This window comes from Cydia splendana, chromosome 22, assembly GCF_910591565.1.
Source record: "Cydia splendana chromosome 22, ilCydSple1.2, whole genome shotgun sequence".
Lineage (NCBI taxonomy): Eukaryota > Metazoa > Arthropoda > Insecta > Lepidoptera > Tortricidae > Cydia > Cydia splendana.
In genome coordinates, this window is record NC_085981.1 from 394,089 (window position 1) to 419,777 (window position 25,689).

The 25,689-nt window shown below is 37.5% G+C and overlaps 3 protein-coding genes across 4 annotated transcripts; 2 read left to right on the forward strand and 1 right to left on the reverse strand.

Annotated features, from left to right (window-relative positions):
- Positions 1-1,255: 1,255 nt before the first annotated feature.
- Positions 1,256-14,711, reverse strand: LOC134801393 (uncharacterized). Of its 2 annotated transcripts, none has more exons than XM_063773926.1 (2): positions 14,624-14,711; positions 1,256-4,814 (listed from the first exon to the last, which is right to left on the reverse strand). In XM_063773926.1, exon 2 carries the CDS (start codon positions 3,389-3,391, stop codon positions 1,361-1,363), a length of 2,031 nt encoding a protein of 676 aa, XP_063629996.1. In that variant the 5' UTR covers positions 3,392-4,814; positions 14,624-14,711; the 3' UTR covers positions 1,256-1,360. The 2 variants fall into 2 exon arrangements, with proteins under 2 accessions (XP_063629996.1, XP_063629995.1); XM_063773925.1 differs by having other exon boundaries at positions 14,480-14,697.
- Positions 14,712-14,769: 58 nt separating this feature from the next.
- On the forward strand, positions 14,770-20,507 carry LOC134801558 (trypsin-1-like). The gene is made up of 5 exons (XM_063774151.1): positions 14,770-14,923; positions 15,531-15,900; positions 16,424-16,679; positions 19,142-19,291; positions 20,324-20,507. The coding sequence occupies exons 1-5, from the start codon at positions 14,866-14,868 to the stop codon at positions 20,477-20,479; spliced, it is 990 nt and encodes a 329-aa protein (XP_063630221.1). The 5' UTR covers positions 14,770-14,865; the 3' UTR covers positions 20,480-20,507.
- Positions 20,508-20,997: 490 nt separating this feature from the next.
- LOC134801568 (trypsin-7-like) lies at positions 20,998-24,430 on the forward strand. The gene is made up of 5 exons (XM_063774181.1): positions 20,998-21,060; positions 21,277-21,393; positions 21,576-21,813; positions 22,391-22,534; positions 24,016-24,430. The coding sequence occupies exons 1-5, from the start codon at positions 20,999-21,001 to the stop codon at positions 24,157-24,159; spliced, it is 705 nt and encodes a 234-aa protein (XP_063630251.1). The 5' UTR covers position 20,998; the 3' UTR covers positions 24,160-24,430.
- Positions 24,431-25,689: the final 1,259 nt, after the last annotated feature.

Consider the following 25,689-nt stretch of genomic DNA (forward strand, 5'->3'; position numbering starts at 1 on the left):
AACCTCGAGGCTCAACCTATGTTAATCTTACCGGCATCTCTGGTAAAGCCAGAAATTTGTCCGGTTAAGGCGCTATCTGTTTACATAGATAGAACCAAATTGTTACGTCACAATCACGATTCTCTCTTCGTGAGTCAAAAAAAAAAAAAAAACCTTAAACCAGTAACTTCACAAACGATAAGTCGTTGGATTCGTTTGACTTTAGGAGAATGCGGTATAGATATCACAAAGTTTACCGCACATAGTACGCGACATGCAGCGACCTCTAAAGCGCATAGTCTGGGAGTAAACTTGGATGTAATAAGAAAAACCGCTGGATGGAGCGGGTCTTGAGCAGGGAGCATTACGTGAAACTACTACTAGTTTCACGTAATGCTTGACCTGAAACACTGAATTTGAGAGAATAGAAAAAGTAAAAAATTTTAAAACGTATTGACACCTGACATTTCCATCATTTAGTTCAGAGATACAACGTACTTTTATATACATATGTGCATACGTCTAAGTATGCATATAGGTAGTTTATACCTATCACTATTTATGTTTATTTAATGAAGATATTTCACAATAGGGTCGAGTATAAAAGGGAGGGCGGGATTCTAATCTATTCGACGAAGCAACTCGGATAATTATGATAGAACTTCACTTATGGTAAGTTCGTTTAATCATTAATTATCCTCTTTGCTTCGTCTTCTAGATTATAAATAAACACAATGTAGACCTTGAGAGGAATAGTGAAATATCGAATACAATAAATAAACCAAGTTAATAATAAACAAATAAATTTAATACTTTAACCAAAAACAAATTGTTTGTAAATATTGAATGGTTACCAAAGTATTAACTCAATTAATTATAAAACATTAGACATAATAGTTTTGGCAAATGTTGAATTATCGGTCTCTTTAATACATCTGTTATAAAATTTACCAAATATAACTGAAGACCCGCTCCATCCAGCGGTTTTTCTTATTACATCCAAGTTTACTCCCAGACTATGCGCTTTAGAGGTCGCTGCATGTCGCGTACTATGTGCGGTAAACTTTGTGATATCTATACCGCATTCTCCTAAAGTCAAACGAATCCAACGACTTATCGTTTGTGAAGTTACTGGTTTAAGGTTTTTTTTTTTTTTTGACTCACGAAGAGAGAATCGTGATTGTGACGTAACAATTTGGTTCTATCTATGTAAACAGATAGCGCCTTAACCGGACAAATTTCTGGCTTTACCAGAGATGCCGGTAAGATTAACTTAGAATAAAAAGTAACCTAAAATTAAAACTACCTACAAAACTAAAACTAATACCTAAAAAAAATATAGAACTACCTACAAAACTAAAACTAAACCTAAAAAAAAAACCTAAAAATCTATATCTAGAGAGGGCCCCTGGGGCATAGTGCCAAGAATGCTGGCAGCATTTCCTCGCTGGATCGCAACGCTTATGCGTTGAGCGAGGAAGCTGCCAGCTCTTTTGTCCCCAGAGACCTCAACAAGCCGTTTCGACAAATCTGTAAAAAGACTCTGAGCTCCCGGGCCCCACGGACCGAGGGTCTCGACACTGAAAGGGATAAATTTGTAATTATCGTCGAGACCCCCGTATTTACGCCTTTTGAGGGACTCGGCAGCTTCGGCAGCGGCACCCGCTTTCTTTGTGGTACCGTGAAGGTGAGACGGTGCCAGTGTGTCCACACAGGTCGCGTCCCACACTAACACTCGTCCCATCCTCCACGGAATCAGCGACATACCATCCGGTCTCTTGCCATCGTCCCGGGCCATACCGGTCGGCTCGAGTATCGCTGGCACGTTGACGGTGACAAGAGACCGACGGATAATGTCATTGAGCGCGGCGTGACGTGACAATCGCCCCGCGCTTCGCTGGCAAGACAGACCATGACGCCCCAGCTGGTCCACATCACTCCCACAGTGGCATTTATGCGGTGCACAGATTGGAACCCCCAGGCGCAGCCCAACTGCCACACGGAGAGTGTTTCCATCTAAATGAGTGCCAGTATTGGGCGAGGGATATGCGTTGAGCCAGTGGCCAGCCTCCCTACACCCAACTGCGATCAAACGGGCGCGTTCAGCTCCTTCGCTGTTATCTAAACATGTGGTATAAGTTAATTTCGATAAGGCGTCATCCCAGCTCCTCTGTGATTTTAGATTATATGGAGGGTCTTGTCCCGGGCAGGCAGACAGCCAGGCATTTCTAGCATCGTCCAAGCCTGTGACCTCATAGTTTGTGGGTAAAACCCTTAGGATTTTTCCTACAAGATCAGCAGAGCTGTGGACAGACGATAGAAATACCGGCAGTGATACGCTAGAAATTCTGCGCAACCCCAGCCCGCCGTATCGAACAGGTAGCGATGCTTGTAACCACGATTGATCGGATAGCTTTAAATTGAGAATACGCTCTAAGGTAGTCTGGACCATGATGTCTATAGGTAGGAGCAAATTTTGATGTTTCCAGAAAGGACTGCAGCGAAGCACATACATTAACTTTGGAACAAAAAGGCAAAATTTAAGAATGGTGAGGGCTGAATGGGGGCTTATTTCTAGAAGACGGTCGGCGTAATTTTGAAATTTAGAAACGGAGTTACTGATAAAAGTTGAAAAATAATTGTCAAAAATTGGAGTCCCCAGTAGGCTAAGAGAATCTCTCGTGACAGTGGTAACATTAGGTGTTAAAGCATTGAATTTCTCTGTTACGTCCGAATGGTTTAGAGACGCATCGTGAATGTAAAGTTCACATTTATTACAGTTCAGATCTAGACCTATGGACTCGAACTTGGACTTGAGGACGGAGAGATCCGAAAGGACTGTTTCCAACTTGCCTCCTAAGGTTCCATCGTCCAAGTACCAGACATTAAAATCAGAAGATAAATTTTGAATGATGGGGTTGATTGCTAAACCTAAAATAGCTGGCCCCAAGGGATCCCCCTGCTGGCATCCAACCTCTGAAGAAATTTCATGACTGCGGTACATTAATTTGGAAGGATCAGCGTAACAATGAAGAAGGTAATTATAAAGCTCTGGGGTGTTATTCCTGATTTCCGACAGCAGGGTGTCTCTATTCACAGAGTTAAATGCGTTTTTTATGTCAATCTTTAATACAACTTGGCATTGGTCGTTGCTGAGGTATATGCGAAGCGCGTGAACAGCCGCCTCGCAACCACCTTTTGTACCACAACCAAGTTGGACTGGTTCAAACCTATGCTGTAATTTTGAAATAATGTGTCGAACAGAGATTTTAGATGCCAAACGTCTAAACGTCGATCCAACTGCGATTGGTCTCACGCCACCGTCCTTTTTCGTTAGAGCAATTAAATTGGCTCCGTAGAGAATGGGGACAATATCTGCATGTACACGGCCACTCAACATAAGATTTATCATGTTGGTTAAAGATGTAATGAGTTTTCTGCCGGCATCGCCAACACAGTGCGCTATAAGATCTTTAAGGTGTTGTGGTGAGATTCCGTCGAGACCTCCCGCTGAGCCGGTTTTGAAATTGAAAATTGCGTCGACTATATCCTTATCTTCGATTTGGAGGCATTCTTCAATCGCAGTTGGTGGATCCAAGAAAAACGGAGCAGTAGAGGCTGAGGGATGCTTTGACCGCAAGGCTGACAGGGTTTCGGTAGAAACGAAATCACCACCATCTAGTAGATACTGTTATTAATAGTGTGTAAAAATATATTTTCATGCTTGACAATCATATGTCACAGTCATAGCAGTTAAATTTCGCAAGGCCGTATCATGAGTGCTCGGGCTGCGGGCTCACTGGTGTCAGCACGGAGGTTTTGATGTTCGTTTCCTTCTGCTATGTAGCTTTGGTTAATCAGGGTATTATGAAAAATTGATATAAAAATAAAAATATCTCGGTAAAATCTTCCGGACCGTGTTTGACCGTTGCTAGGCGATATGGTTAATAAGTTAAAATATTTCTTTATAATTTTATAATTTTCATTTATAATGTATTTTATCTTAAATTTTACAATAACACGTCATTTTTAATTATTCGTTAGCAATATCTTCCGATTCACGAAAGAAATTTCAGACGTTCGGGTAATTCTGTTTACATTACTGGCAACACAGGATAGCGCTGTCACATTTGACAATTCGGATCTAGATAACTTCATGCCCTGACCGTCATCCTTGTCAAACGCGTGTTAATTGTTATTTCCTTCTCGCTCAGTGTCAGCAGTCGCAGTGTTTTCCAAACTTTTCACGTCGTAAGCTTGGTAATTAATGTGTAACTGTGAATTAGTTTTTTAAACGTTTGTCTTGTATAGATAAATAAAGTTTAATTTATTACATTAGACTTGTTTTATTTTACTATGTTTCTACATGAATAACTTAAAATTAATGCCGTTAAAATATTTTTCACCGTTGGTTAAAATTCTCCCACATTTTAAAGTTTGAGAACCTGTAAACAGCATGATGACGTAGGCCTGTGTCAGTTAGGTCATACGCGAATCTCGGAATAGAGTACCAGGCGGAGTATATTATTATACCATGCTATTAAGTACTTATTCTGTGATTTTATCTTCATAATATTTTTAACAGGCGTCCGACTGTACGATACCGTACATCTAGAAATATGTAGGTAGAGTGACAAAATGTTGAAGTTGGCAGTTTAACGGTAACCTTTGCCTGGTTCAAATCACATCATTTGGAAGTGGAAATATAGTCTTAGTTAAGTTAAATATTGCCGTTTCCTTTTCAATAGACCTGCGCTGCGCCCCACAGGGACAAGTACCCTCCGCCTTCATTATCATAGGGGTTGCATTTCCAAGAAACCTTTTTTAGTGCAGCTCTGCAACATTTAAAGAAAAGGTACGTATTAACTGAAATAGATGTCATACTTATGTACTAAAGAATAAAAACTTTTACAAAAAAAAAGAAAACCGACTTCAAAAAGGATGAAATAAAATATTATCCGTTTTTAAGTATATGCGTTACCAACTTGTAATAAAAATTCCTTCTTCCATAACAGCAATATATTTCCTGATCACAATATTCCGTTACAGTTCAATCTCCAATCACTTTACTTCACAATCGTCCTCCCTTCACCTCTGCCCGTAACCGAATGCCCGTTAACCGCCATGCCAGTCGTCTTTTATTCTTTCTTCCAACTACCTTCTATTTACAAAGGTCAACTATCAATCACGTTACTTTTAAATTTATTAAATTATAGATTACCAATGATTATTCAACTCTTTATTTCATTAAATCTGTTTCTAATAATTAGTAATTTTAATGAATCTTACACTCGCCCATCCTGACATTGTGCATGTCCTCATGCACAGTCATACTAATCGCGTCTGTCATCTAATCTTACACTCGGCATGTCAAATCATCGGGCATTCAGTAAGAAAATTATTAATCCTTCATTACCCATTTAATACAATTTCTTTGTCTGTCTATATACATTTTTCTTATTATTTATTGAATTAATCTAAATTTCTATTCAATAATTATACAACAATATACAATTATTTTTATGCATCAATACATATAAAGTACATTACTTAGCATATTCGATTGCTATGTTTTTTTTTTTTACTCGTTATTTCTCGTCTTTTTTTTGATTCCGTTTGTTTTTTTTTTTAATCACTCATGACACAAACGTGTCTCACAACATACCATTTTTTTAATCAAATTTTACGTGTAGCACATTATTTCTCTTGTTTTTTGAATCCATTTTTATTTTTTTTAATGTGCTACTTACTGAATCACTCTCATGACACAAACGTGTCTCATCACAATATAACATTCTTTATTTCCGTCTTTTTTTTTCATCCAATAATCCAATAATTTAATAATCCAATAATTTAATAATCCAATAATCCAATAATCCAATAATCCAATAATCCAATAATTTAATAATCCAATAATTTAATAATCCAATAATTTAATAATCCAATAATTTAATAATCCAATAATTTAATAATCCAATAATTTAATAATCCAATAATTTAATAATCCAATAATTTAATAATCCAATAATTTAATAATCCAATAATTTAATAATCCAATAATTTAATAATCCAATAATTTAATAATCCAATAATTTAATAATCCAATAATTTAATAATCCAATAATTTAATAATCCAATAATTTAATAATCCAATAATTTAATAATCCAATAATTTAATAATCCAATAATTTAATAATCCAATAATTTATTAATCCAATATTTTAATAATCCAATAATTTAATAATTTAATAATCCAATAATTTAATAATTTAATAATCCAATATTTTAATAATCCAATAATTTAATAATTTAATAATCCAATAATTTAATAATTTAATAATCCAATAATTTAATAATCCAATAATTTAATAATCCAATAATCCAATAATCCAATAATCCAATAATCCAATAATCCAATAATCCAATAATCCAATAATCCAATAATCCAATAATCCAATAATCCAATAATCCAATAATCCAATAATTCAATAATCCAATAATCCAATAATCCAATAAGTCAATAATCCAATAACTCAAAAATCCAATAACTAAACTCAATAATCCAATAACTCAATAATCCAATAACTAAACTCAATAATCCAATAACTAAACTCAATAATCCAATGACTCAACTCAATAATCCAATAACTCAACTCAATAATCCAATAACTCAACTAATTAATCCAATAACTCAACTCAATAATCCAATAACTCAACTCAATAATCCAATAACTCAACTCAATAATCCAATAACTCAACTCAATAATCCAATAACTCAACTCAATAATCCAATAACTCAACTCAATAATCCAATAACTCAACTCAATAATCCAATAACTCAACTCAATAATCCAATAACTCAACTCAATAATCCAATAATTCAACTCAATAATCCATGAAATCAACTCAATAATCCAATAAACTCTACTCAATAATCCAATACTCTACTCAATAATTAAATAAACTCATATCAATAATACAATAAACTCATCTCAATAATCCAATAAACTCAACTCAATAATCCAATAAACTCAACCCAATAATCCAATAAACTCAACTCAATAATCCAATAAACTCAACTCAATAATCCAAAAACTCAACTCAATAATCCAATAATTCAACTCAATAATCCAATAATTCAACTCATTAATCTAATAATTCAACTCAATAATCCAATAAATCAACTCAATAATCCAATAAACTCTACTCAATAATCCAATACTCTACTCAATAATCCAATAAACTCATCTCAATAATCCAATAAACTCATCTCAATAAGCCAAAAACTCATCTCAATAATCCAATAAACTCATCTCAATAATCCAATAAACTCATCTCAATAATCCAATAAACTCAACTCAATAATCCAATAAACTCAACTCAATAATCCAATAAACTCAACTCAATAATCCAATAACTCGATAATCCAATAACTCGATAATCCAATAACTCGATAATCCAATAATTCGATAATCCAATAACGCGATAATCCAATAACGCGATAATCCAATAACGCGATAATCCAATAACGCGATAATCCAATAACGCGATAATCCAATAACGCGATAATCCAATAACGCGATAATCCAATAACGCGATAATCCAATAACGCGATAATCCAATAACTCGATAATCCAATAACTCGATAATCCAATAACTCGATAATCCAATAACTCGATAATCCAATAACTCGATAATCCAATAACTCGATAATCCAATAACTCGATAATCCAATAACTCTATAATCCAATAACTCTATAATCCAATAACTCTATAATCCAATAACTCTATAATCCAATAACTCTATAATCCAATAACTCTATAATCCAATAACTCTATAATCCAATAACTCTATAATCCAATAACTCTATAATCCAATAACTCTATAATCCAATAACTCTATAATCCAATAACTCTATAATCCAATAACTCTATAATCCAATAACTCTATAATCCAATAACTCTATAATCCAATAACTCTATAATCCAATAACTCTATAATCCAATAACTCTATAATCCAATAACTCTATAATCCAATAACTCTATAATCCAATAACTCTATAATCCAATAACTCTATAATCCAATAACTCTAGAATCCAATAACTCTAGAATCCAATAACTCTAGAATCCAATAACTCTATAATCCAATAACTCTATAATCCAATAACTCTATAATCCAATAACTCTATAATCCAATAACTCTATAATCCAATAACTCTATAATCCAATAACTCTATAATCCAATAACTCTATAATCCAATAACTCTATAATCCAATGATTATATAATCCAATAACTCTATAATCCAATAACTATAATCCAATAACTCTATAATCCAATAACTCTATAATTCATTAACTGATTAATCCAGTAATCCAGTACCTGATCAATCCAGTAACTGATCAATCCAGTAACTGACCAATCCAGTAACTGATCAATCCAGTAACTGATCAATCCAGTAACCGATCAATCCAGTAACCGATCAATCCAGTAACTGATCAATCCAGTAACTGAACAATCCAGCAACTGATCAATCCAGTAACTGATCAATCCAGTAACTGATTAATCCTGTAACTCACTAATCCAGTAACTCATTAATCCGTAACTCATTAATCCGTTCCTCATTAATCCGTAACTCATCAATCCGTTACTTATCAATCCGTAACTCATCAATCCGTAACTCATTAATACGTAACTCATTAATACGTAACTCATTAATACGTAACTCATTAATACGTAACTCATTAATACGTAACTCATTAATACGTAACTCATTAATACGTAACTCATTAATACGTAACTCATTAATACGTAACTCATTAATACGTAACTCATTAATACGTAACTCATTAATCCGTAACTCATCAATCCGTAACTCATTAATCCGTAACTCATTAATTAAAACAATCCAGCAATTTTATAATTCGATAATATTATACTTATCATCATATGTAAATATTATCATCATATCGTTATATTACTTGCCACTTAAAGCGTCAGTTGCACCAACCACAATTGACGAATTGATCAACAGCAATCAGCAGAGCTTTGCTTGCTACAATAACCAAGCTAAAATATTTAAAATGCAACGAACTTCTTAAAACCAAGGATACTGAAAGCGAATCAATACACGGTTATAATGAATACTTTACTAGTGTAGGCCCAACCTTGGTTATTCAATCAACACCAGCCAAAATGATCCCGCCAACATTATAAGATTTATAAGATTGAAAAAAAATTCCCGTCAGTTTCTCTTATTATTCTAATAATAATTAGAAAATTGTAGATTTCCCGGATACGCGGAACTGTCCTGTTAGGCCGCACACTTGTGTTAGGGTTAAAGAACAAGTCGGTAATTTTAACCAAACAACTTTACATATACTTGGATTAACTTTGTTTCTAATCTACATTAACGACTTGACTTTCTTGGATCTGACCAATGCAGACGTTGTGCTACGCAGATGACACGGCAATACTATTTCACGGTGCTTCCTGGGATGCAGTAAGCGCCTTCACAGAAAGCGGTCTAGCTTTGGTGACGAACAGGCTTCAATACAATTTGTAACTCTAAACGCAGACTAAACGAGATATATATGTGTGCGTGTATAAAACAGCTGCTTACGCCTCGTGGTCTCTAAATGTGTCAAAATAAAGGTGTATAGCGTATAGCGCATCGATCGTTATTGTTTTTTTTTTTTATATGTACTAAATTATGAACAAATACTGAAGAAACGTAACTTAGTCTTTCCTTTACCAGCGTTAACGTCACATTTTGCCAAAAGACGAAACAACCAAGATCAAACCTTATAAATTAGGCTAACGAGCCCCATACAACTAACTTGAGCGAACTACAGGACACCACAGCATTGCCTGGACAACGATTCCACCCCCATAATCTGTGAACCCGTACCTCGAGACAACTTTCGTCAATAGAAATAACTTTAAGGTACTGTACCAAAATATTCGCAGTTTAAGCAATAAACGACATCTATTAAAATCTACAACTGAAGACGACAAAGATATACAAGCCATCCGTTCCTGTCCTGTGCGGCTTCCACGTGAAAGCGATCCTGGCCGTGTTGTCCTTCCGTGTTGATCTTCGAAGCCACCTCTCATTGCCTCGGCCGTGTCTGCCGCTGCTGCGGCTTCGCCGGTTGCGACTCCGTCTGTTGTTCCTCGGGAACTGGCGGCAGTTGCAACTTCGGCTTCGACGTTCTTGTCCATCATCAGATTTCGATTTTCGGTCACGCTCAGGAGTTTTCAAGCGCCGCCTGGATGTTTTTTTTCCTCATGGTCCATAGTCTGGAACTCGAAAACAACACCAGCAATGGAAGAGTTCTAAATCTTTGGATTGTTAATAGTAGACAAATATAAATTGTTCTTATTAAGCTAAATTCAACTGTTTTATTTTTTTTATTTAATTTACGTTACTGCTTCCGGGGTAGAATGCGGGACGTTTAAAACAGATCTTAAATCCAAAACAGATCCGTATCCCGGTACGGATCCGGAACACAGGCTTTTCGAAACGAGAGAATTCTAAAACTGGTACAGAAACGGAATCTAGAACAAATTTGGGATCCGGCACTGATCCGATACCAATCCGGCACGCGTCCGGTTCAGATCCGGCACGAATCCGGTAAATGATATACATGCGGTATTAATCCGGCACAGATCCGGTACCAATCCGGCACGGATCCGGCACCAGTCCTGGACGGATCCGGTACGAATCCGGCATGGATCCGGAACTCATCCGGCACAAATCAGGTATGCATCCGGCACGGTTCCAGTATCCGGCACGGACCCAAATCCAGGAACGCGAGATGGATCCGATATTCGAAACGGGATCCGGAATACGAAACGGGCCGCGTAGCCAAGATGCCAATCGCTTACGCTCCGTAGCGATCGGAACGCAACTGTCACTGTCGCGCTAATATGGAAGAGTGATATAGATACATAATGCTTTTCGTTGTCGAAGCGACAGCGATTGTAACTCCGGCTAGGTCGGCGGGTCGGTAACTACCAGTAAAAGTATCATTCCTACTTATTTACAGTCTGAGTAGTTTATAATTTCGTAAACACTTAACCCCGCTATATAATACTGACGTATTGATAAGTAATATATTGAAAATATGGGAAAAGTTGTAACCAAATAAGCGGTACATACATAGACTAAACGAATCCGATCTACACCTGTAAATAATCATAAAGGTATCCGAACTATTCAAAATAAAACGGTGTTCCAAAGGTTTCACGCTACCCGCGATGTAATGAATGCTTTAATTATATTATGGATAGTCATTACAGCAAACACTAAAAAAACCTAACTGTTGGTCTTGAAGAGAAAACTTGCAGTATAATGCTCTCGAGTGAACGACTAGGCCGAAATGGGTTTACCCAATTATTTTGTTCTTGATAAAATTAACGGTGTCTTTGTTTCTAAGCGCCCGTTAAACATAAACTTCCTAACATAGGATATACGAAATGATAATTAATTTCAACTAAACAACAACCAATATAAGTGTTACTAATATATGTATAGGTATATAATTATAATAATTTTACACCACTGTTACTATTGTAACAACTTAATTGGGCAATTAAGATTTAACTCAATCAGTTCTAATATTAATACCTACATAATAAAATACATTCAGGAATACCATACTGACTTGTAGGTACTTACCACTTCTGATCTGTAATAAAAATTCCTTCTTCCATAACAGCAATATATTTCCTGATCACAATATTCCGTTACAGTTCAATCTCCAATCACTTTACTTCACAATCGTCCTCCCTTCACCTCTGCCCGTAACCGAATGCCCGTTAACCGCCATGCCAGTCGTCTTTTATTCTTTCTTCCAACTACCTTCTATTTACAAAGGTCAACTATCAATCACGTTACTTTTAAATTTATTAAATTATAGATTACCAATGATTATTCAACTCTTTATTTCATTAAATCTGTTTCTAATAATTAGTAATTTTAATGAATCTTACAAACTGATATGTTTGAAGTCGGTGCCAAGCCAAATTTGAAGCATACCATGATTTTAGGGTGACTCGATAAGAATGTACGTGTAAGAATGTATGTGTGTATGTACGTTGGATTACCTACCTTACACCACACGACAGCAATGATCATACTTTCTGTAGATACCTAAGAACACACCGTCAAGCCACCTTGGCGCAGTTCGTACCATGTTTGTCGGTACTAGTATAAAACCAATGCGATTGCCGATCTTTTTTTTAAAGAGCAATTTTTACAAATTTTCGAACTGTCCATAGTACTCTGGTGTGGGATTGGGACTGAGTTATTTCCCGCCTCTTATCCAGAAAACTTGATTTCAAAATATGAAACAATCCAAGGACCATCTACAACAGGGCTTTAACTTTTTACCTGCATGGCAAATTTCACCAATTTACATGGCAGTTGTTTAGCCGAAAAGGTGACAAAGAGACAGACAGAATTACTTTCACCATTACAATATTAGTAAAGTTGTAATGTGAATTATAGACATAAACCTGATTATTTTTGACCGGTATTGTTACTATTTGTCGTGGCACCGACTTCAAACATATCAGTTGGTAACGCATATACTTAAAAACGGATAATATTTTATTTCATCCTTTTTGAAGTCGGTTTTCTTTTTTTTTGTAAAAGTTTTTATTTTTCAATTTTTAGTTTTAAGGCATTGTTAAAAGCTTATGAGTGACGTGTGACGCATGAATGAAAAGCATAATAATGCGTATCACTAAATTCGAAATTATTCTTGTCACTACACAAACAAAATCCATCCTCCGCCCCGCCACTGACCCAATCCCTCAACCCCCCAATCCCTCAACCCCCCGATCACTCAACCCCTGATCACGGAACCCCTCGACCCTGAACCACCAACCTTTCAACCGCCATTTCCCGACTCCTCAGTAGCCTTACCATAAGTCTTACATTGACATATTCGCTAGCGTGTGCGTAACTTACTTTCTATGCGTCGTGCTGGCATATATCCTATTAGTGCGAACGAGATAGTTACGAAGACGTTAGCGAATATGTAGTAGTGTCAAACTCTTGGTAGGGCTACAGTTGTACTTCATCAAATTGGTGATTTTCGGGGGGAAATGCTTAAGTTACTATAGAAAACAACGATGTCGCCATACTCGTGCCTTTAAACATTGAGGAGTTCCCTCATTTCCTTATGAATTCCGTCATCAGATTAGAACCAACAATGTTATGGGAACACCTTAGAGGTAACTTCGTTCAAACGAAAAAAGAATTACTCAAATCGGACCACGGGTTTCGGAGTAATCTACATTTATAAAATCATCATTATTATCATCAACAATCATCATCATCAGGTCCACTCTATCAAATTAGTGATTTTCAAGAGGGAATGCTTGATTTGCTTAAGACAATACCCAAATTACCATACATGTGCCTTTAACAATTGAGGAGTTCCCTCAATTCTTCATGGATCCCATCATCAGAACAGCACCAGATTAATGTGGGACCACCTTGGAAGTACCTTCCATCGAACAAAAAAAAAATTGCTCAAATCGGACCACGGGTCTCGGAGTAATCGCTGAACGTCCTACATTTTAAGAAATCGTCATGATTATCATCAAAACAATCATCATCATCAGGTCATCATCATCATCAAATTGGTGCTTTTCGAGAGAAATTGCTCGAGTTGCTTAAGAAAACACCCAAATCACCATACAAGTGCTTTGAAAAATTGAGGAGTTCCCTCAATTCCTCATGGATCCCATCATCAGAACAGCACCAGATTAATGTGGGACCACCGTGGAAGTACCTTCTTTCGAACAAAAAAATAATTACTCAAATCGACCCACGGGTCTCGGAGTAATCGGTGAACATACATAAAAAAAAAAACAGCCACAACCGAATACAAAACCTCCTCCTTTTATGAAATTGAAGTCGGTTAAAAAAGGAACCATCCCTCCAGTGGCCGAAGCCAGAATCGAACCGGCCTGTTCGGCTTACGTAGCGCCCTGGGGGCCGAGTTCTGAATTTCCAGCGCTTGACTTCGTCTCTCGAAAATCTGTGGGAATGGGCGGATTGATATTTTTGAAATACGAGCAATGGAAATTGGGAATCTGTTGGTTTTTTTTTTTATTTAGTTATTTATTACACAAGAAGTTACAACTTTTTTGTTAAGGACAATGCTCCACAAAACTACATTTTGTTTGATTGTGGAGTCTAACCACTCGTTTTCAATTCTATTAGTAGAATTTAGATGCCTAGTAGTGGATATATATTGAAGGGATCCGTCAGGGATCTACACGATATTCAAACCTCTGGACCTCTTGGCCACTCGGCTGGGGTTTATGTTTATTTTGCCGTATATGACATCTATTTATTTTAGTTTATATTTTATATAGGTATATTAGTAAGACTACTTACAGATCCACACATAAAAATGATTTGTTGAATTAGTTGCATTTGAAGAATATATTAATATGTTTCAAATTTCAAAGTCCTACCTTTAATGGTTTAGGCTATGCGTCTGTCAATATAGAATAACGCGTCTGTTTTATTCAGCTCTCCAGGCTTCACATTTATTCCCTTATGGACTTTATTTTTATCACAGAAAGCCTTTAAAACGGTCCCTTATTCAGACAACTTACCATAACTACGTCCACGCAATCAAAAAACGCAAATACAACGTATGTTTACTATAAATTAATTTCCAACTACATTACCCTCCATGTACCTATCAGAAATGAGCATGATGAAAAACATAGTTAATTTCAAGAGAAATTAGGAACGGTCACGGTGTGATTTTAGATTTAAAAAATCCGTCATTGCAAAAACATAATTGCATCACTTCGCTTGTGACGTGATGATTTAAAAGTAAAAAATAACAAAGATGGTACGTTTTTTACTTTTAGTCATTGCTTTGTGGGCTGTTCCGGTCGACCCGGAAAGTAAGTTTTTTTATGATTCTATAAAAGTCTACAAATTTTAGGGACACTCAGGCTAGATCGTGGTTCAAAGTTTACAAATTGATTTCATTTTGACTCGCATTCACTGGTCTATGTGTGAGCAAGATGTGCTGCAAGTGATGTCAAAACGTGACAATTCGTCAAAATTCGAACAAGCTTCTTTTGTTTGAAATAATTTTGTGCTACGAGTAGGTACAGTCAGCATCGATTGTACCAGATGAGACTACGTGCCAAAAGTTATCTACAAAACTTTTGGCAATAGCTATCTACAAAAAGTAATATGTAAAACAATTACTTACAGGGTGATAGATGGGCAAATTTATCTCTACCTATTTTTGTAAAACTATTAGTGGATGTTAGATACTTTTGGAGTGTTGTTCTATACTTTACCTAGGTATGTGATAAATATAAAGTATATATTTAACAAAATTTAAATAAGTATCACACGAATCTATCTTCCCACTAGAATTTGAACCAAAGATAACTAATTTACCTAACTGTTCACAATTAACTTAGCTAACTGCGTAGAAGTGTAAAAACCGTGTCATAAAAATTCATACGTGTTGCTAACACATTAAACATCTTTCAGAATACGACGTGCTCGTAGTCCCACTTTCAAATTCAGTCCGCAAGAAAGCTTTAGAAGTGTTTCTCCTACCACGAGCCCTAACCCTAAAAAAACGCCTCAGTGTCCCCCGGCTCGACATTGAAGACGTCGAAGAACCGACTGAAGCTCCTGATGTAGATAACTTTGATGGCCTGAATCTAGACAGAGATGATAACGCTCTTGATAATATAGGAGCATCGTATAACGTAGAAGATGATTATGATGCTGAAAACAGAATTGTGGGTGGTACAGAAGTAGATATCAATATGTATCCGTATCATGTTGGGTATGGTACGAATTGTGGCGGTGCTATTATTGGTAGGAAGTGGGTGCTGACGGCTGGCCATTGTGGGTAAGTTTATTGTTACATTATAAAGTTGATTCGATTTTTTTGGTATTGGAATTTTGATTTGATTTAGTAACGGTGGCCTCTAAAATCAAAAGAAAAATAGAGAGAAGTTTATCTAGGCTATCGAAAATTGCGATAGCTTTATACAATATCTACTGAAGGATAAGTAGGCACATTAGTTTTCTTAAAAGCGTTTGAGATTACACTGCATTTTCCTGATTTTTCTTCTACAAATGGCAAAAGACTTGATACTTGAGATTTAGGATCTCAAAAGCAACAAGAAAGATATTTTCATAAAGTATACCATCACTCTATTCTTATCAACATGGAAGGCTTTGAGGTACATCCTTCTAGGCTTATGAGATGAATTGGATTTGGATAAAATTTGGGTAACACAGTGAAATAGTGGTGAAATGTTACGAGTATGGGAGTGTGAATAACAAGTTCCACGTGAACGGAGTCAAAAAGGTCTTTAATTTTAACATTTAAAACAAAACAAAACTAACAATTCCTCTTCCCTTCAAAGCAAGAAAGACTACATAAGATCCGGCTCAAAATACCTCAACCACGGGAAGAAAACCGCAGTCCTGAACAACCACATCCACCCGATGTGGTCAGGCAAGAACAAGGAGCACCCCTTTGACTACGACTTCCAGGTCCTGGAGCTGACACAGGAGCTGAATTACGATGAGAACACGCAGCCGATCAAGATCGCGCATATTGAGGATATGGTCGTGGGGAAGATGGTCACGGTCACGGGGTGGGGGAATACTCAGGAGAACGTAAGTATTGGTCATAAGCTTATAAGATTGGACAGTCGAAGTTGAAACAAATGAGTCATTTAATATTGAATTTAGCACGAGAAGTGAGCCTAAAAACAGTACAATCAAAGCGTTAATAGTAGCGGATGAAACAATGCGCTAAATGTATCTGCCACCCTAGAATACTCATCAAATACAGATATATTTATATCGTTCGCATTCAAAAGTATATTTTACCCTCTAATCGTCCTAGATACATACAGAGACCAGAGACACATCTATTTTCGTTAAGTTATTTGAGAATGGTAGATACTTTTGATGCTTAGTCTAATCCGTATGATTATTTAATATCAGTCAAATCATCAAATGACCAGGCAATATTATAATATAAGCTAATCTGAAGGTGATGGCGGATGTTAGTCATAGGAACCCTGTAAAAGTAAAAAAGATGCTTGATAAACGTCAAACCCTACGTCAACGCCTACTTACTCTTATTCTAATTTTGTTATTATTTTCTTTTTTTTTGACGATCATGATAGAAATTCTTATATTTTTGACATCAATGCAAACTTATTATGTAATTGTCTTTCATGAAATAAATCATCTAATGTAATCAAATCTAACTCGATAGACTTAATTTATTTGTTTAATTATAAATTTAATTCAGCCAACAAGGCCCATATTACAAATACCTTACAGTCTAACATACATATGTATTTTATAAACTTAAAACTAAACACTTATTTAGTCGACAAAACGGCGCCGGCGTGGCTCCGTTGCATCGGCTGCTCTTGTGTCGGATTCGGCAGTTTGCCCCGGAACCTCCGAAACACGACACCTTTCGGCCAGAAGTCGGCGCACTCGATGGTCCCCTGCAGCGGTCGCGGCACGCGCACTACAAAAGAGTTGAAGTGCGCGTAGTGGCGCGATCGAAGCTGGAACACCCTCAGCGCGTAGCCGGTCTTCTGGTGTACATACTCCACTCCACCACTTCAGCAGCCGTGGCGGTATAATGCAGGCGTGATACGTACAGCGTCTTACTCGGTGTAGCAATCCGCAAGCCAGAATTAGCCGGTTCGGCGGTACCACACTGGGTCTTACGAGGCGCCGTGCGCGCCTTCTTCTTTCTTAATACCAGTGTGAAATCCTCCTCATTCACACTGGTAACAGGGAAAAAACTAAAAACTAATGAGTTCAATGAATAAACTATGGCTTTACAAATTAAAAATAAATTAGGAAATGTTTAAACTGAGTCGTGATTTTATGATGGAAATCAGTAACACGTGAAATATGATAAAACTAATAGCTCCAACCAAGCAGTCACAAAAAAGTAGTAGCAAGCGTATAATTAACTTTTGTTTACTAAGTGCGCAACGCACAGTAAACATATAATAGATACTTGTTAACAATAACTATGACGAAGATAATGAAACAGCCCGTGCCGAAGGCGGAGCTAGTATTAAAACAACAGGCGAAACTAATGACTCCGTGTTCGGAGGCGTAGCCAATGGACGGAAATTAGCGACCGTGCTCGGCTGTATTTTACTTTCCTATTAATTACTAACACTAATGCTTAACGTTGCTGGTTACGGTTCAGTGTTATCCACTAATTGCCCAGAGACCTATGAAAAGATCTCCCGTTCCATTCTATTTTAAATCTTTATTTTGTCAAATCAAAATTGAGTTTGCCTTGGCAGGTTTGGATGCGTGGGCGAGTGAAGAGTAGTGAACATGACTTTAGATTGTTTATTATTTTTTACGTCAAACCACAGTCCGGAATTCTCACTGTCTAACAAAACCTATGCTTGACAGAGAAAGGTCAAAAACAACACTTCAAAATCAAAATTGTTTATTGCACTCATGTTAGTATACAGTTCTTATAAACTATTTACTGCAGTTCCACATGAACCCTGCAAGAGCATAGTAAGAGTAACAGAATAAAATAAAGCAACTAGTGAGGACGTTGCCAAAGTCCAGGGCTATTTCAGAGTAATTTCCCATTTTCTATTAACCTTTCATGTGTGTGGTGGCCAAAACCGTGGGTTCTAACTTCGGTTGTGCTGAGAATTCGTTTTAGAAAAAAAAATGCATGAAGATGACTAAAATTGTTCTGACAGGATCCTTATCATACACAGATGAGAGGTTAATACCTTATTGCACACAACCTACAATTCCTACAAATATTGTAACAATTTTTGTTTTAAAAGCTGTGTACGAAAACTCACTCAAGGAAATTTCGCGTAGACAGTCAATGTTAAACTCTTTTGCCGCGACCGCTGCAGGTGACCATCGAGTGCGCCGACTTCTGGCCGAAGGGTGTCGTGTTTCGGAGGTTCTGGGGCAAACTGCCGAATCCGACACAAGACCAGACGATTCAACTGAGCCACGCCGTTTTGTCACATGAATAGTGTTTATTTGTAATATGCGCTTTGTTGCCTGTTTTAAATTTATATATAAACAAATAAACAACTGTATGTTTCCAGGGTCCATACTCCAGCGTCTTAAAAGCAGTCAGCGTGCCAATCATCGGGAAGGAACATTGTCAAAAAGTGCCTTTCCCCTACTTCAGAGGCGCACTTACCCCGAGGATGTTCTGCGCTGGTTATACGGAGGGCAAAAAGGATGCTTGCCAGGTACAATGTTTCATGTATTATAACTAGTGGCTATATGAGCTGAAGACCCGGCGAAACCCCATGATTCAGTCAGCAGCAGAAGTTGCTAAGCAGGCCACGTGTTCAAAACGATCTTGACGCGACTTTATTGTTAAGAGAATAACAGCGTGTCAAGGTAATTTTGTACATCTCACCCGCTTAGCCACTTCTGCTGCTGACTGTTCCACCGTTATGAAAAGTTTCCAAAAAGTGAATCAACCTGCTCACAAAATTTCATGAGAACCGGATGAAAATGCGACCTAGAGACCACGATAGGTTCCGGACATACGAAAGCATTTTAGCCCAAACTGAAATTAAGAGATTTACTCGTAGCTCACTCAATCAATAAAGACTCAACCTTCTTTAAAACTCCTCTACACGATGGGCCAACACCGGCCACTCCAAGGGACGCATTTATGCATTAGAGGAGCAAGTGATATTGCTATCTCATTCTACCGCATGGCTGCGTCCCTTGGAGTGGCCGGCGTTGGCCCATGGTGTAGAGTAGCCATTAAAGAAATGTCCCAGCGTCTTATTGACACCTCAGGTGACCGGAGAGCTGGCAGGTACATCGGCCAGAGGAGAAGCCTGGCCATCCAAAAAGGTAACGCTGCCAGCCTTCTGGGCACCATAACGCAGGAAGGTGACCTGGGGAGCATTTTTTACTTATAAGTTTAGTTTAATATTTGTTATAGTTTAGTTTTAATTTTAACGTTTTGTTTTTTTTATTTTGTTATTAATAAATGCAAAAATGCTATCAATAAATAATAAAACAGTTATGTATAAATTATGATTTTCTATCATGTTTGTTGCAATGAAGAAGAAAAAGGACGCTGCATTAATCGGTCTCGGACACAATGAGCTGTCTGAGGCAGTATTTACCTTAGGATTTAAGTTACTTACTTTAAAAAAAATATAGGACTTGTTTTCTTACTTGTTAACATAAATACCTAACATCTCCTTCATGAATCCTTTATAACATTGCAATTCTACTAAATATCACAATTTTTCCAGGGAGACTCGGGCGGTCCAGCGGTAGCCTACGACCGGCTACTCGGCATGGTGTCCTTCGGGTACGGCTGCGCCACGCCGGGGTCCTACGGCGTTTACAGCAAGGTGGCCAAAGTCAGGGACTGGATCAGAAGCATCACTGGACTCCCTTTGGATTAGATTAAATTGTCCTCCAATTTTAATAAAATTGATATTTTATTCTACTCTGATGCATTCTGTTGAATTTTGTTGTAATGAGCAAAACATTTTAAGAGCATGGTATCCTTCGCTGTGCTACGAAAAAATCCTACGGCGGCGTCTGACCGCAAGATGGCCAAATTCAGTCGTAGTCCTTCCGCAAAAGTAGTCCCTATTTTCCTCTCTGGATATTGACATTATGGAAAATGTTTCTACATAATTTTATGTATATGAACCATAGCTAAGTCCCTACGTTTACTTAGACCTAATGTGACCATTTTCCATATAGGTATCATTAAAGTTTCGATTGGCTTTTTCTCAAAACCATTTGTCAGTTGGCTGGGCCTGGTGATGATGAGCCAGCGATGAAAAATTGTGCAGACTAAAAATACAATTTTTCAATAAAATACTTCAATAAAGTACCAGAAGTCAGCGCAATGGATGCTTATCGGTTTTTTCAGTCGATAAAATAGGAATCAATAAACGTGAATGTATGTAAGTATGTACTTGGAGTTAGTTGTATGTTTCACGTGCTTCAATACGCAACTTGCTTTAGTATATGGGTAAGTCGTTGCGTCTAAATTAATCATCAAAAGTGATTAAGGTACAAATAGTTCAGCCAGCAGAGCTTTTTAAAATTCATAGCGCTTTTTTAGATAACTATGAATATGAATAACAATATTGAGGATTGTCTGTAACTTCATTAATTCGAAACCTTCAAATTTAATTTAGATTTTTTATATAAGTATAATCAGGTATAATATATGACGGGTGCGTAGAATTTTAGGAGGCGAAGAGATCACTATAGTACAGGCCCCTTACCAAGTCAACTACGGAGATATTTGTGGTGGAGTCCTCATACACAGGCAATGGGCTTTGACCACCGCTCACTGCGGGTAAGTTGCAGTTACGGATATATATAATTATAAATAAATAAATATTATAATGTCATCCTTAAATGCTCTTACCGGGATTCGAACCCAGGACCCCAGGACCATCTGCTTTATAGGCAGGGTCACTACCCACTAGGCCAGACCGTAATACATAAAATACAAAAACTTATTAGTTTTTATTTCAGAACAGAAGAAACCTTTATTAGAGTTGGAAGCAAATATCGTCAGATATCTCGCAAAATCAACATAATTTCACACATAGTCCATCCAAATTTTGCCAAAAGACATGAATTTGACTTCGACGTTCAGTTGCTTAAATTCAGAAGTTTGAGGTTCAGTAAATTCGTTCATCCGATTGAAATAAGCGATGGAGAATATGGACATTACATGTTTGTGACCGGTTGGGGGTTTACGAAAGAAAAAGTGAGTACAGGTAGGTATTGCCTGCTTTATTATAAACTTAATAAACTGTTAAGGTACCTACTGGCTTAATTCACTCAAGCGGGTCATACTCGTAACCATCAGAATCTATCCCTCCCTTCAGTATCCCTTTCCTTATATAACAATTATTTCGGGTACATTAGGCAACCTCTTAAGAATAGCGGGCCGTGCGCATTGGAAGGTCTGCCATCTTTTGGCCTGAATCGGAAACATAAACATGTACATTGACACTTCACGCCAAAGCAAGTGCTACCATCTACCGTTCTCGCACGCTTTCTTGTGCATTGTAGGTTTTACCATCTTGTGGGCTACATCGGCAGCGTTAACTTCACATTTACGCCTCGCGCCAAAAATCTGACGGCTCCTGTGCTGCCCCCTACACTTCATGCACGCTTACTATAAGCGTAGGTACTGGTTATGAATAAACCTACTGTCACCTGATATTTCGACCCAGAAGAGGACTATACATATAAGCCGTTTATAGAAACACATAGCCTTTGTCAGGTCACTAGCGCTTCTTCTATCTTGTTTTGTAACTTTTTTTTATATTATCTTTCAGGGCCACTTCAACGATATTCTCCGACGGGCTCAAGTGCAAATCGTGCCAAAGCCAGAATGCCAAACGGTACCGCAACCCTGGTATAACTACAGTTTGACTTCTAGAATGTTCTGCGCTGAAGGGGAAGGGGAAGACGCTTGTCAGGTGTGATTCCAAAAGATTTTTACCATTTGCCAGGTTCGTCTCAATAAAGCATCATTAAATAGTTTAGGTATTCATTTTTAGTAATAAATCTTATAAACAGGTAGGAGAGAAGTAAATCAGTAAAGAGTAGGTACAGTTAGCACCTACTCGTACATATATAAGTGGATAAACAACGCGCCAAAAGTATCTGCCATCCTGGAATACTTTTGTTTGTTTTTGTCTTTGTTTAAAGATGAGTCTCTAGTATTTATACAGTTCACGATCAAGTACCTGTTACAGTATTATTTGTTCGGCATTTCTTTTTGTTAAATTATTAAAGAATTAGCACCGGTAACGGAGAAGATGAGGAGTAGTAGTAGGTTAGCGTGGTATGGGCATATTATGAGGAGGGATGAATGCCATATAGGCAAAAGAATGTTAAGCTACTCTTACACATGCTGATTACTAGCACGAAAGCATGCCACTATTGAGCAATTGCTACTTAGTAGTATGTGTGTCGAAACATTGCTAATAATGAGCATGCTCATTTTGAGTTTGCTCAAAAATCAACGGTCTTGCGATTTTTGGTCATGCTACCTGCAGCGCGGGTGGAGGGGGGCGTGCTTTTAGCGCGTGTGAACAGGTTTGCTTATTGAGCATGCTAGTATTTTGTTTCTGTATAGCGCTTTCAACTTGAGAGAGTAAAAAGTCAAATTGATGCGGTAGCATCCGCAAATAGTTTTTATAACCCGCAGCATCTTCTACTCGCATTTCTGTAAGCAATTGAGCACTTGCTCCAAAGTCCTGTCTTCTAGATATCCAATCACGGACCCAAATATTTCTCTTTCTTTTCTTTTTTGCCGAGCTGATATAAGCTTCTGGATGCATTGCATCGCTAGCAAAAGGATGATTTTATTCAGCTCCATACGGATAGCTGTTTGATTGTCCATGGCTTTGTTTGAACTGACAGAGAGCGAGAGAGCACGCTATAAAATAGCATGTGTATTGGAGTGTTTGCTTTGAGCATGCTTATTCAGGAGCATACTTAAAACTAGCATGCCTATTGCTAGCAAATGTAAACTGCTCATAAGCATGCTCATATTGAGCATACTCAATAGCACGCTTTTTAGCATGCTATTTTAGAGCATGTGTAACAGTAGCTTTAGGGTTAAACGTTGATGGACGGAGCGCGGATGGTAGACCCAAAAAACGATGGATGGATTGTATGAAAGAGGATATGAAAAAGAAAGGTGTGAGTGCTGAGGTGACGAAAGATAGAGATCTTTCTCATCATCATCTAGATAGATAGAGATCTCATGGGATAGGATGGAAGAGAAAAACATGTTGTGCCGACCCCACATAACGTGGAATAATGGCAGGAAGAAGAAGAACTACATACTTTTGATGCTGACTGTACGCCGCCATTGTTGTAGATGGAACAATTGCAATAGTTGAAGAAACATGTGTTTATTTACTTATGTAACTAAGTTTATTTTGAACAGGGTGACAGTGGCGGGCCAGCCGTCTCCTTCGGCCGGCTAGTGGGTATCTCGTCATTCGGTTACGGCTGCGGTCGAGTTCCTGGTGTTTATGTCAACGTGTCTGACGAGAAGATTAAAAGGTGGCTGGAGAAGCATGTTGTATAAGACCAATGTGGGGAAGACCCCCGCATGTATTATGATTTGATTTAAAAAAACCTTCTACTGTTCTTCTTCAGCCTAGTGCCAGGGTCCGCTTTCCTGCTCAATCTTCTCCACTTTGCCCGATCTTCGGCATCCTCAGGTGTTAGATTGCTCTTTTCCATGTCCACTATCATGACGTGGACGTCGTGATAGCTTCTTAGGCCTACAGCAGGCTTCTACTGTTATCATTAAAATTATGTAGGTATAGTAATTTTTAAAATGGTATTTTATTTGGTGGTATCTGGTAAGAATTAAGAATATCTGGAGAAGCATATTAGTAGTTGACTTAACTACTTCTACAGTTACGCTACAGTTCCCTGTGGCCATTCATTTACAATTACGTCGGAGGGGTGCTGACCTGCAGCGAGTGTGGTCGCATATTCGCTGCAAAAATTGGCTGTGCCAGTCACCTAAGAGCCCACCAGCGACGCTCTCAGCGGTAGAACGCAGTCGTTGTGGCCGAAATCGACCAGGAAGAGTGATGATGCCTTCTACATTTATAATAAAGTTCATCTAATCCATTATTTAATTTTGAGGTCTCTTAAGATGAGGATCTTCGCATATGTCCTGTATATTAAACTGTCGGTACAGTTTATAAGTAATGGAAATTCCTGCTATGCTTAAAAATGGTCGAAATAAAGCATCATTGGGATACGGTGTTACTTTACCATCCATAACGGCTAAACCATCGCTATTGTGGCATTGATGTGGTGTTTTTATTTTTAGAATACCTGGGTTTTCATTTTTGAACCTTCGCGATATTAAAAATAAGGTCGAAAAGAAAATGTTGCTTCTCTGGGCTTTAATTGAATATAAAATAGATTCAGTCTACGATACGTGTCACGCATCAGCCCTCTATCCAGAAATCCAGACTGAAAACTGTCAGCACAAATTCGCAATAGGTACTAACAACACTGACTAACCATAGGTATACCTTATATCTTTTATAATAAGGTTTACATTTCATCAATTAACGGTACGAACTATGGTACAAGACGCACTCGCCAAATATTTCACCTACGAACCTTTTTGAATCCCGATCCACATTATTAATACTTAAACATCACCTTCCCAATCAAATATCAACCTTAACACTTTAAAATCAACGTTCAATCTTGCTTGAACGATTCTATGAAGACAGCTCGTGAAACAAAAACGACTCAAGTCGCCAATTTAATCCAATCAATTTTCAACTTAATCTTACTCTGATAAGATTGAAACTCCTTTGTAGAAACATGTTCGTAATGTGTTTCAGGGTAAATGCATTGATGTCAAAATGCAGTGCCTGCATTATTGAGGCGGGTGATTGTGCGATTTGTGTGGATAGCGGGAGGTAGCGGGTTCGGTTACCTGCCCGCTCAAATTTAATTGACGTTTGACTTTTAGGGTATCTATTTAATCGTTTACGGTACTTGATAACGATTGACAGTGGAAATTGTAAGTACTGGTTGATTGTAAAGGTTTCTGGCTTTCACACTGTAGGTCTATCGTAGG

Excerpts from the sequence above, each read along its gene's own strand:
- LOC134801393 (XM_063773926.1), bottom strand. The coding sequence starts at position 3,391 with ATGATAAATCTTATGTTGAGTGGCCGTGTACATGCAGATATTGTCCCC.
- LOC134801558 (XM_063774151.1), top strand. The coding sequence starts at position 14,866 with ATGGTACGTTTTTTACTTTTAGTCATTGCTTTGTGGGCTGTTCCGGTC. Across the intron at positions 14,924-15,530 it reads TGTTCCGGTCGACCCGGAAA|AATACGACGTGCTCGTAGTC; the intron begins GTAAGTTTTTTT and ends AACATCTTTCAG. Across the intron at positions 16,680-19,141 it reads GGGGGAATACTCAGGAGAAC|GGTCCATACTCCAGCGTCTT; the intron begins GTAAGTATTGGT and ends GTATGTTTCCAG.
- LOC134801568 (XM_063774181.1), top strand. The coding sequence starts at position 20,999 with ATGTACTTGGAGTTAGTTGTATGTTTCACGTGCTTCAATACGCAACTT. Across the intron at positions 21,394-21,575 it reads TTGACCACCGCTCACTGCGG|AACAGAAGAAACCTTTATTA; the intron begins GTAAGTTGCAGT and ends TTTTTATTTCAG. Across the intron at positions 21,814-22,390 it reads GGGGGTTTACGAAAGAAAAA|GGCCACTTCAACGATATTCT; the intron begins GTGAGTACAGGT and ends ATTATCTTTCAG.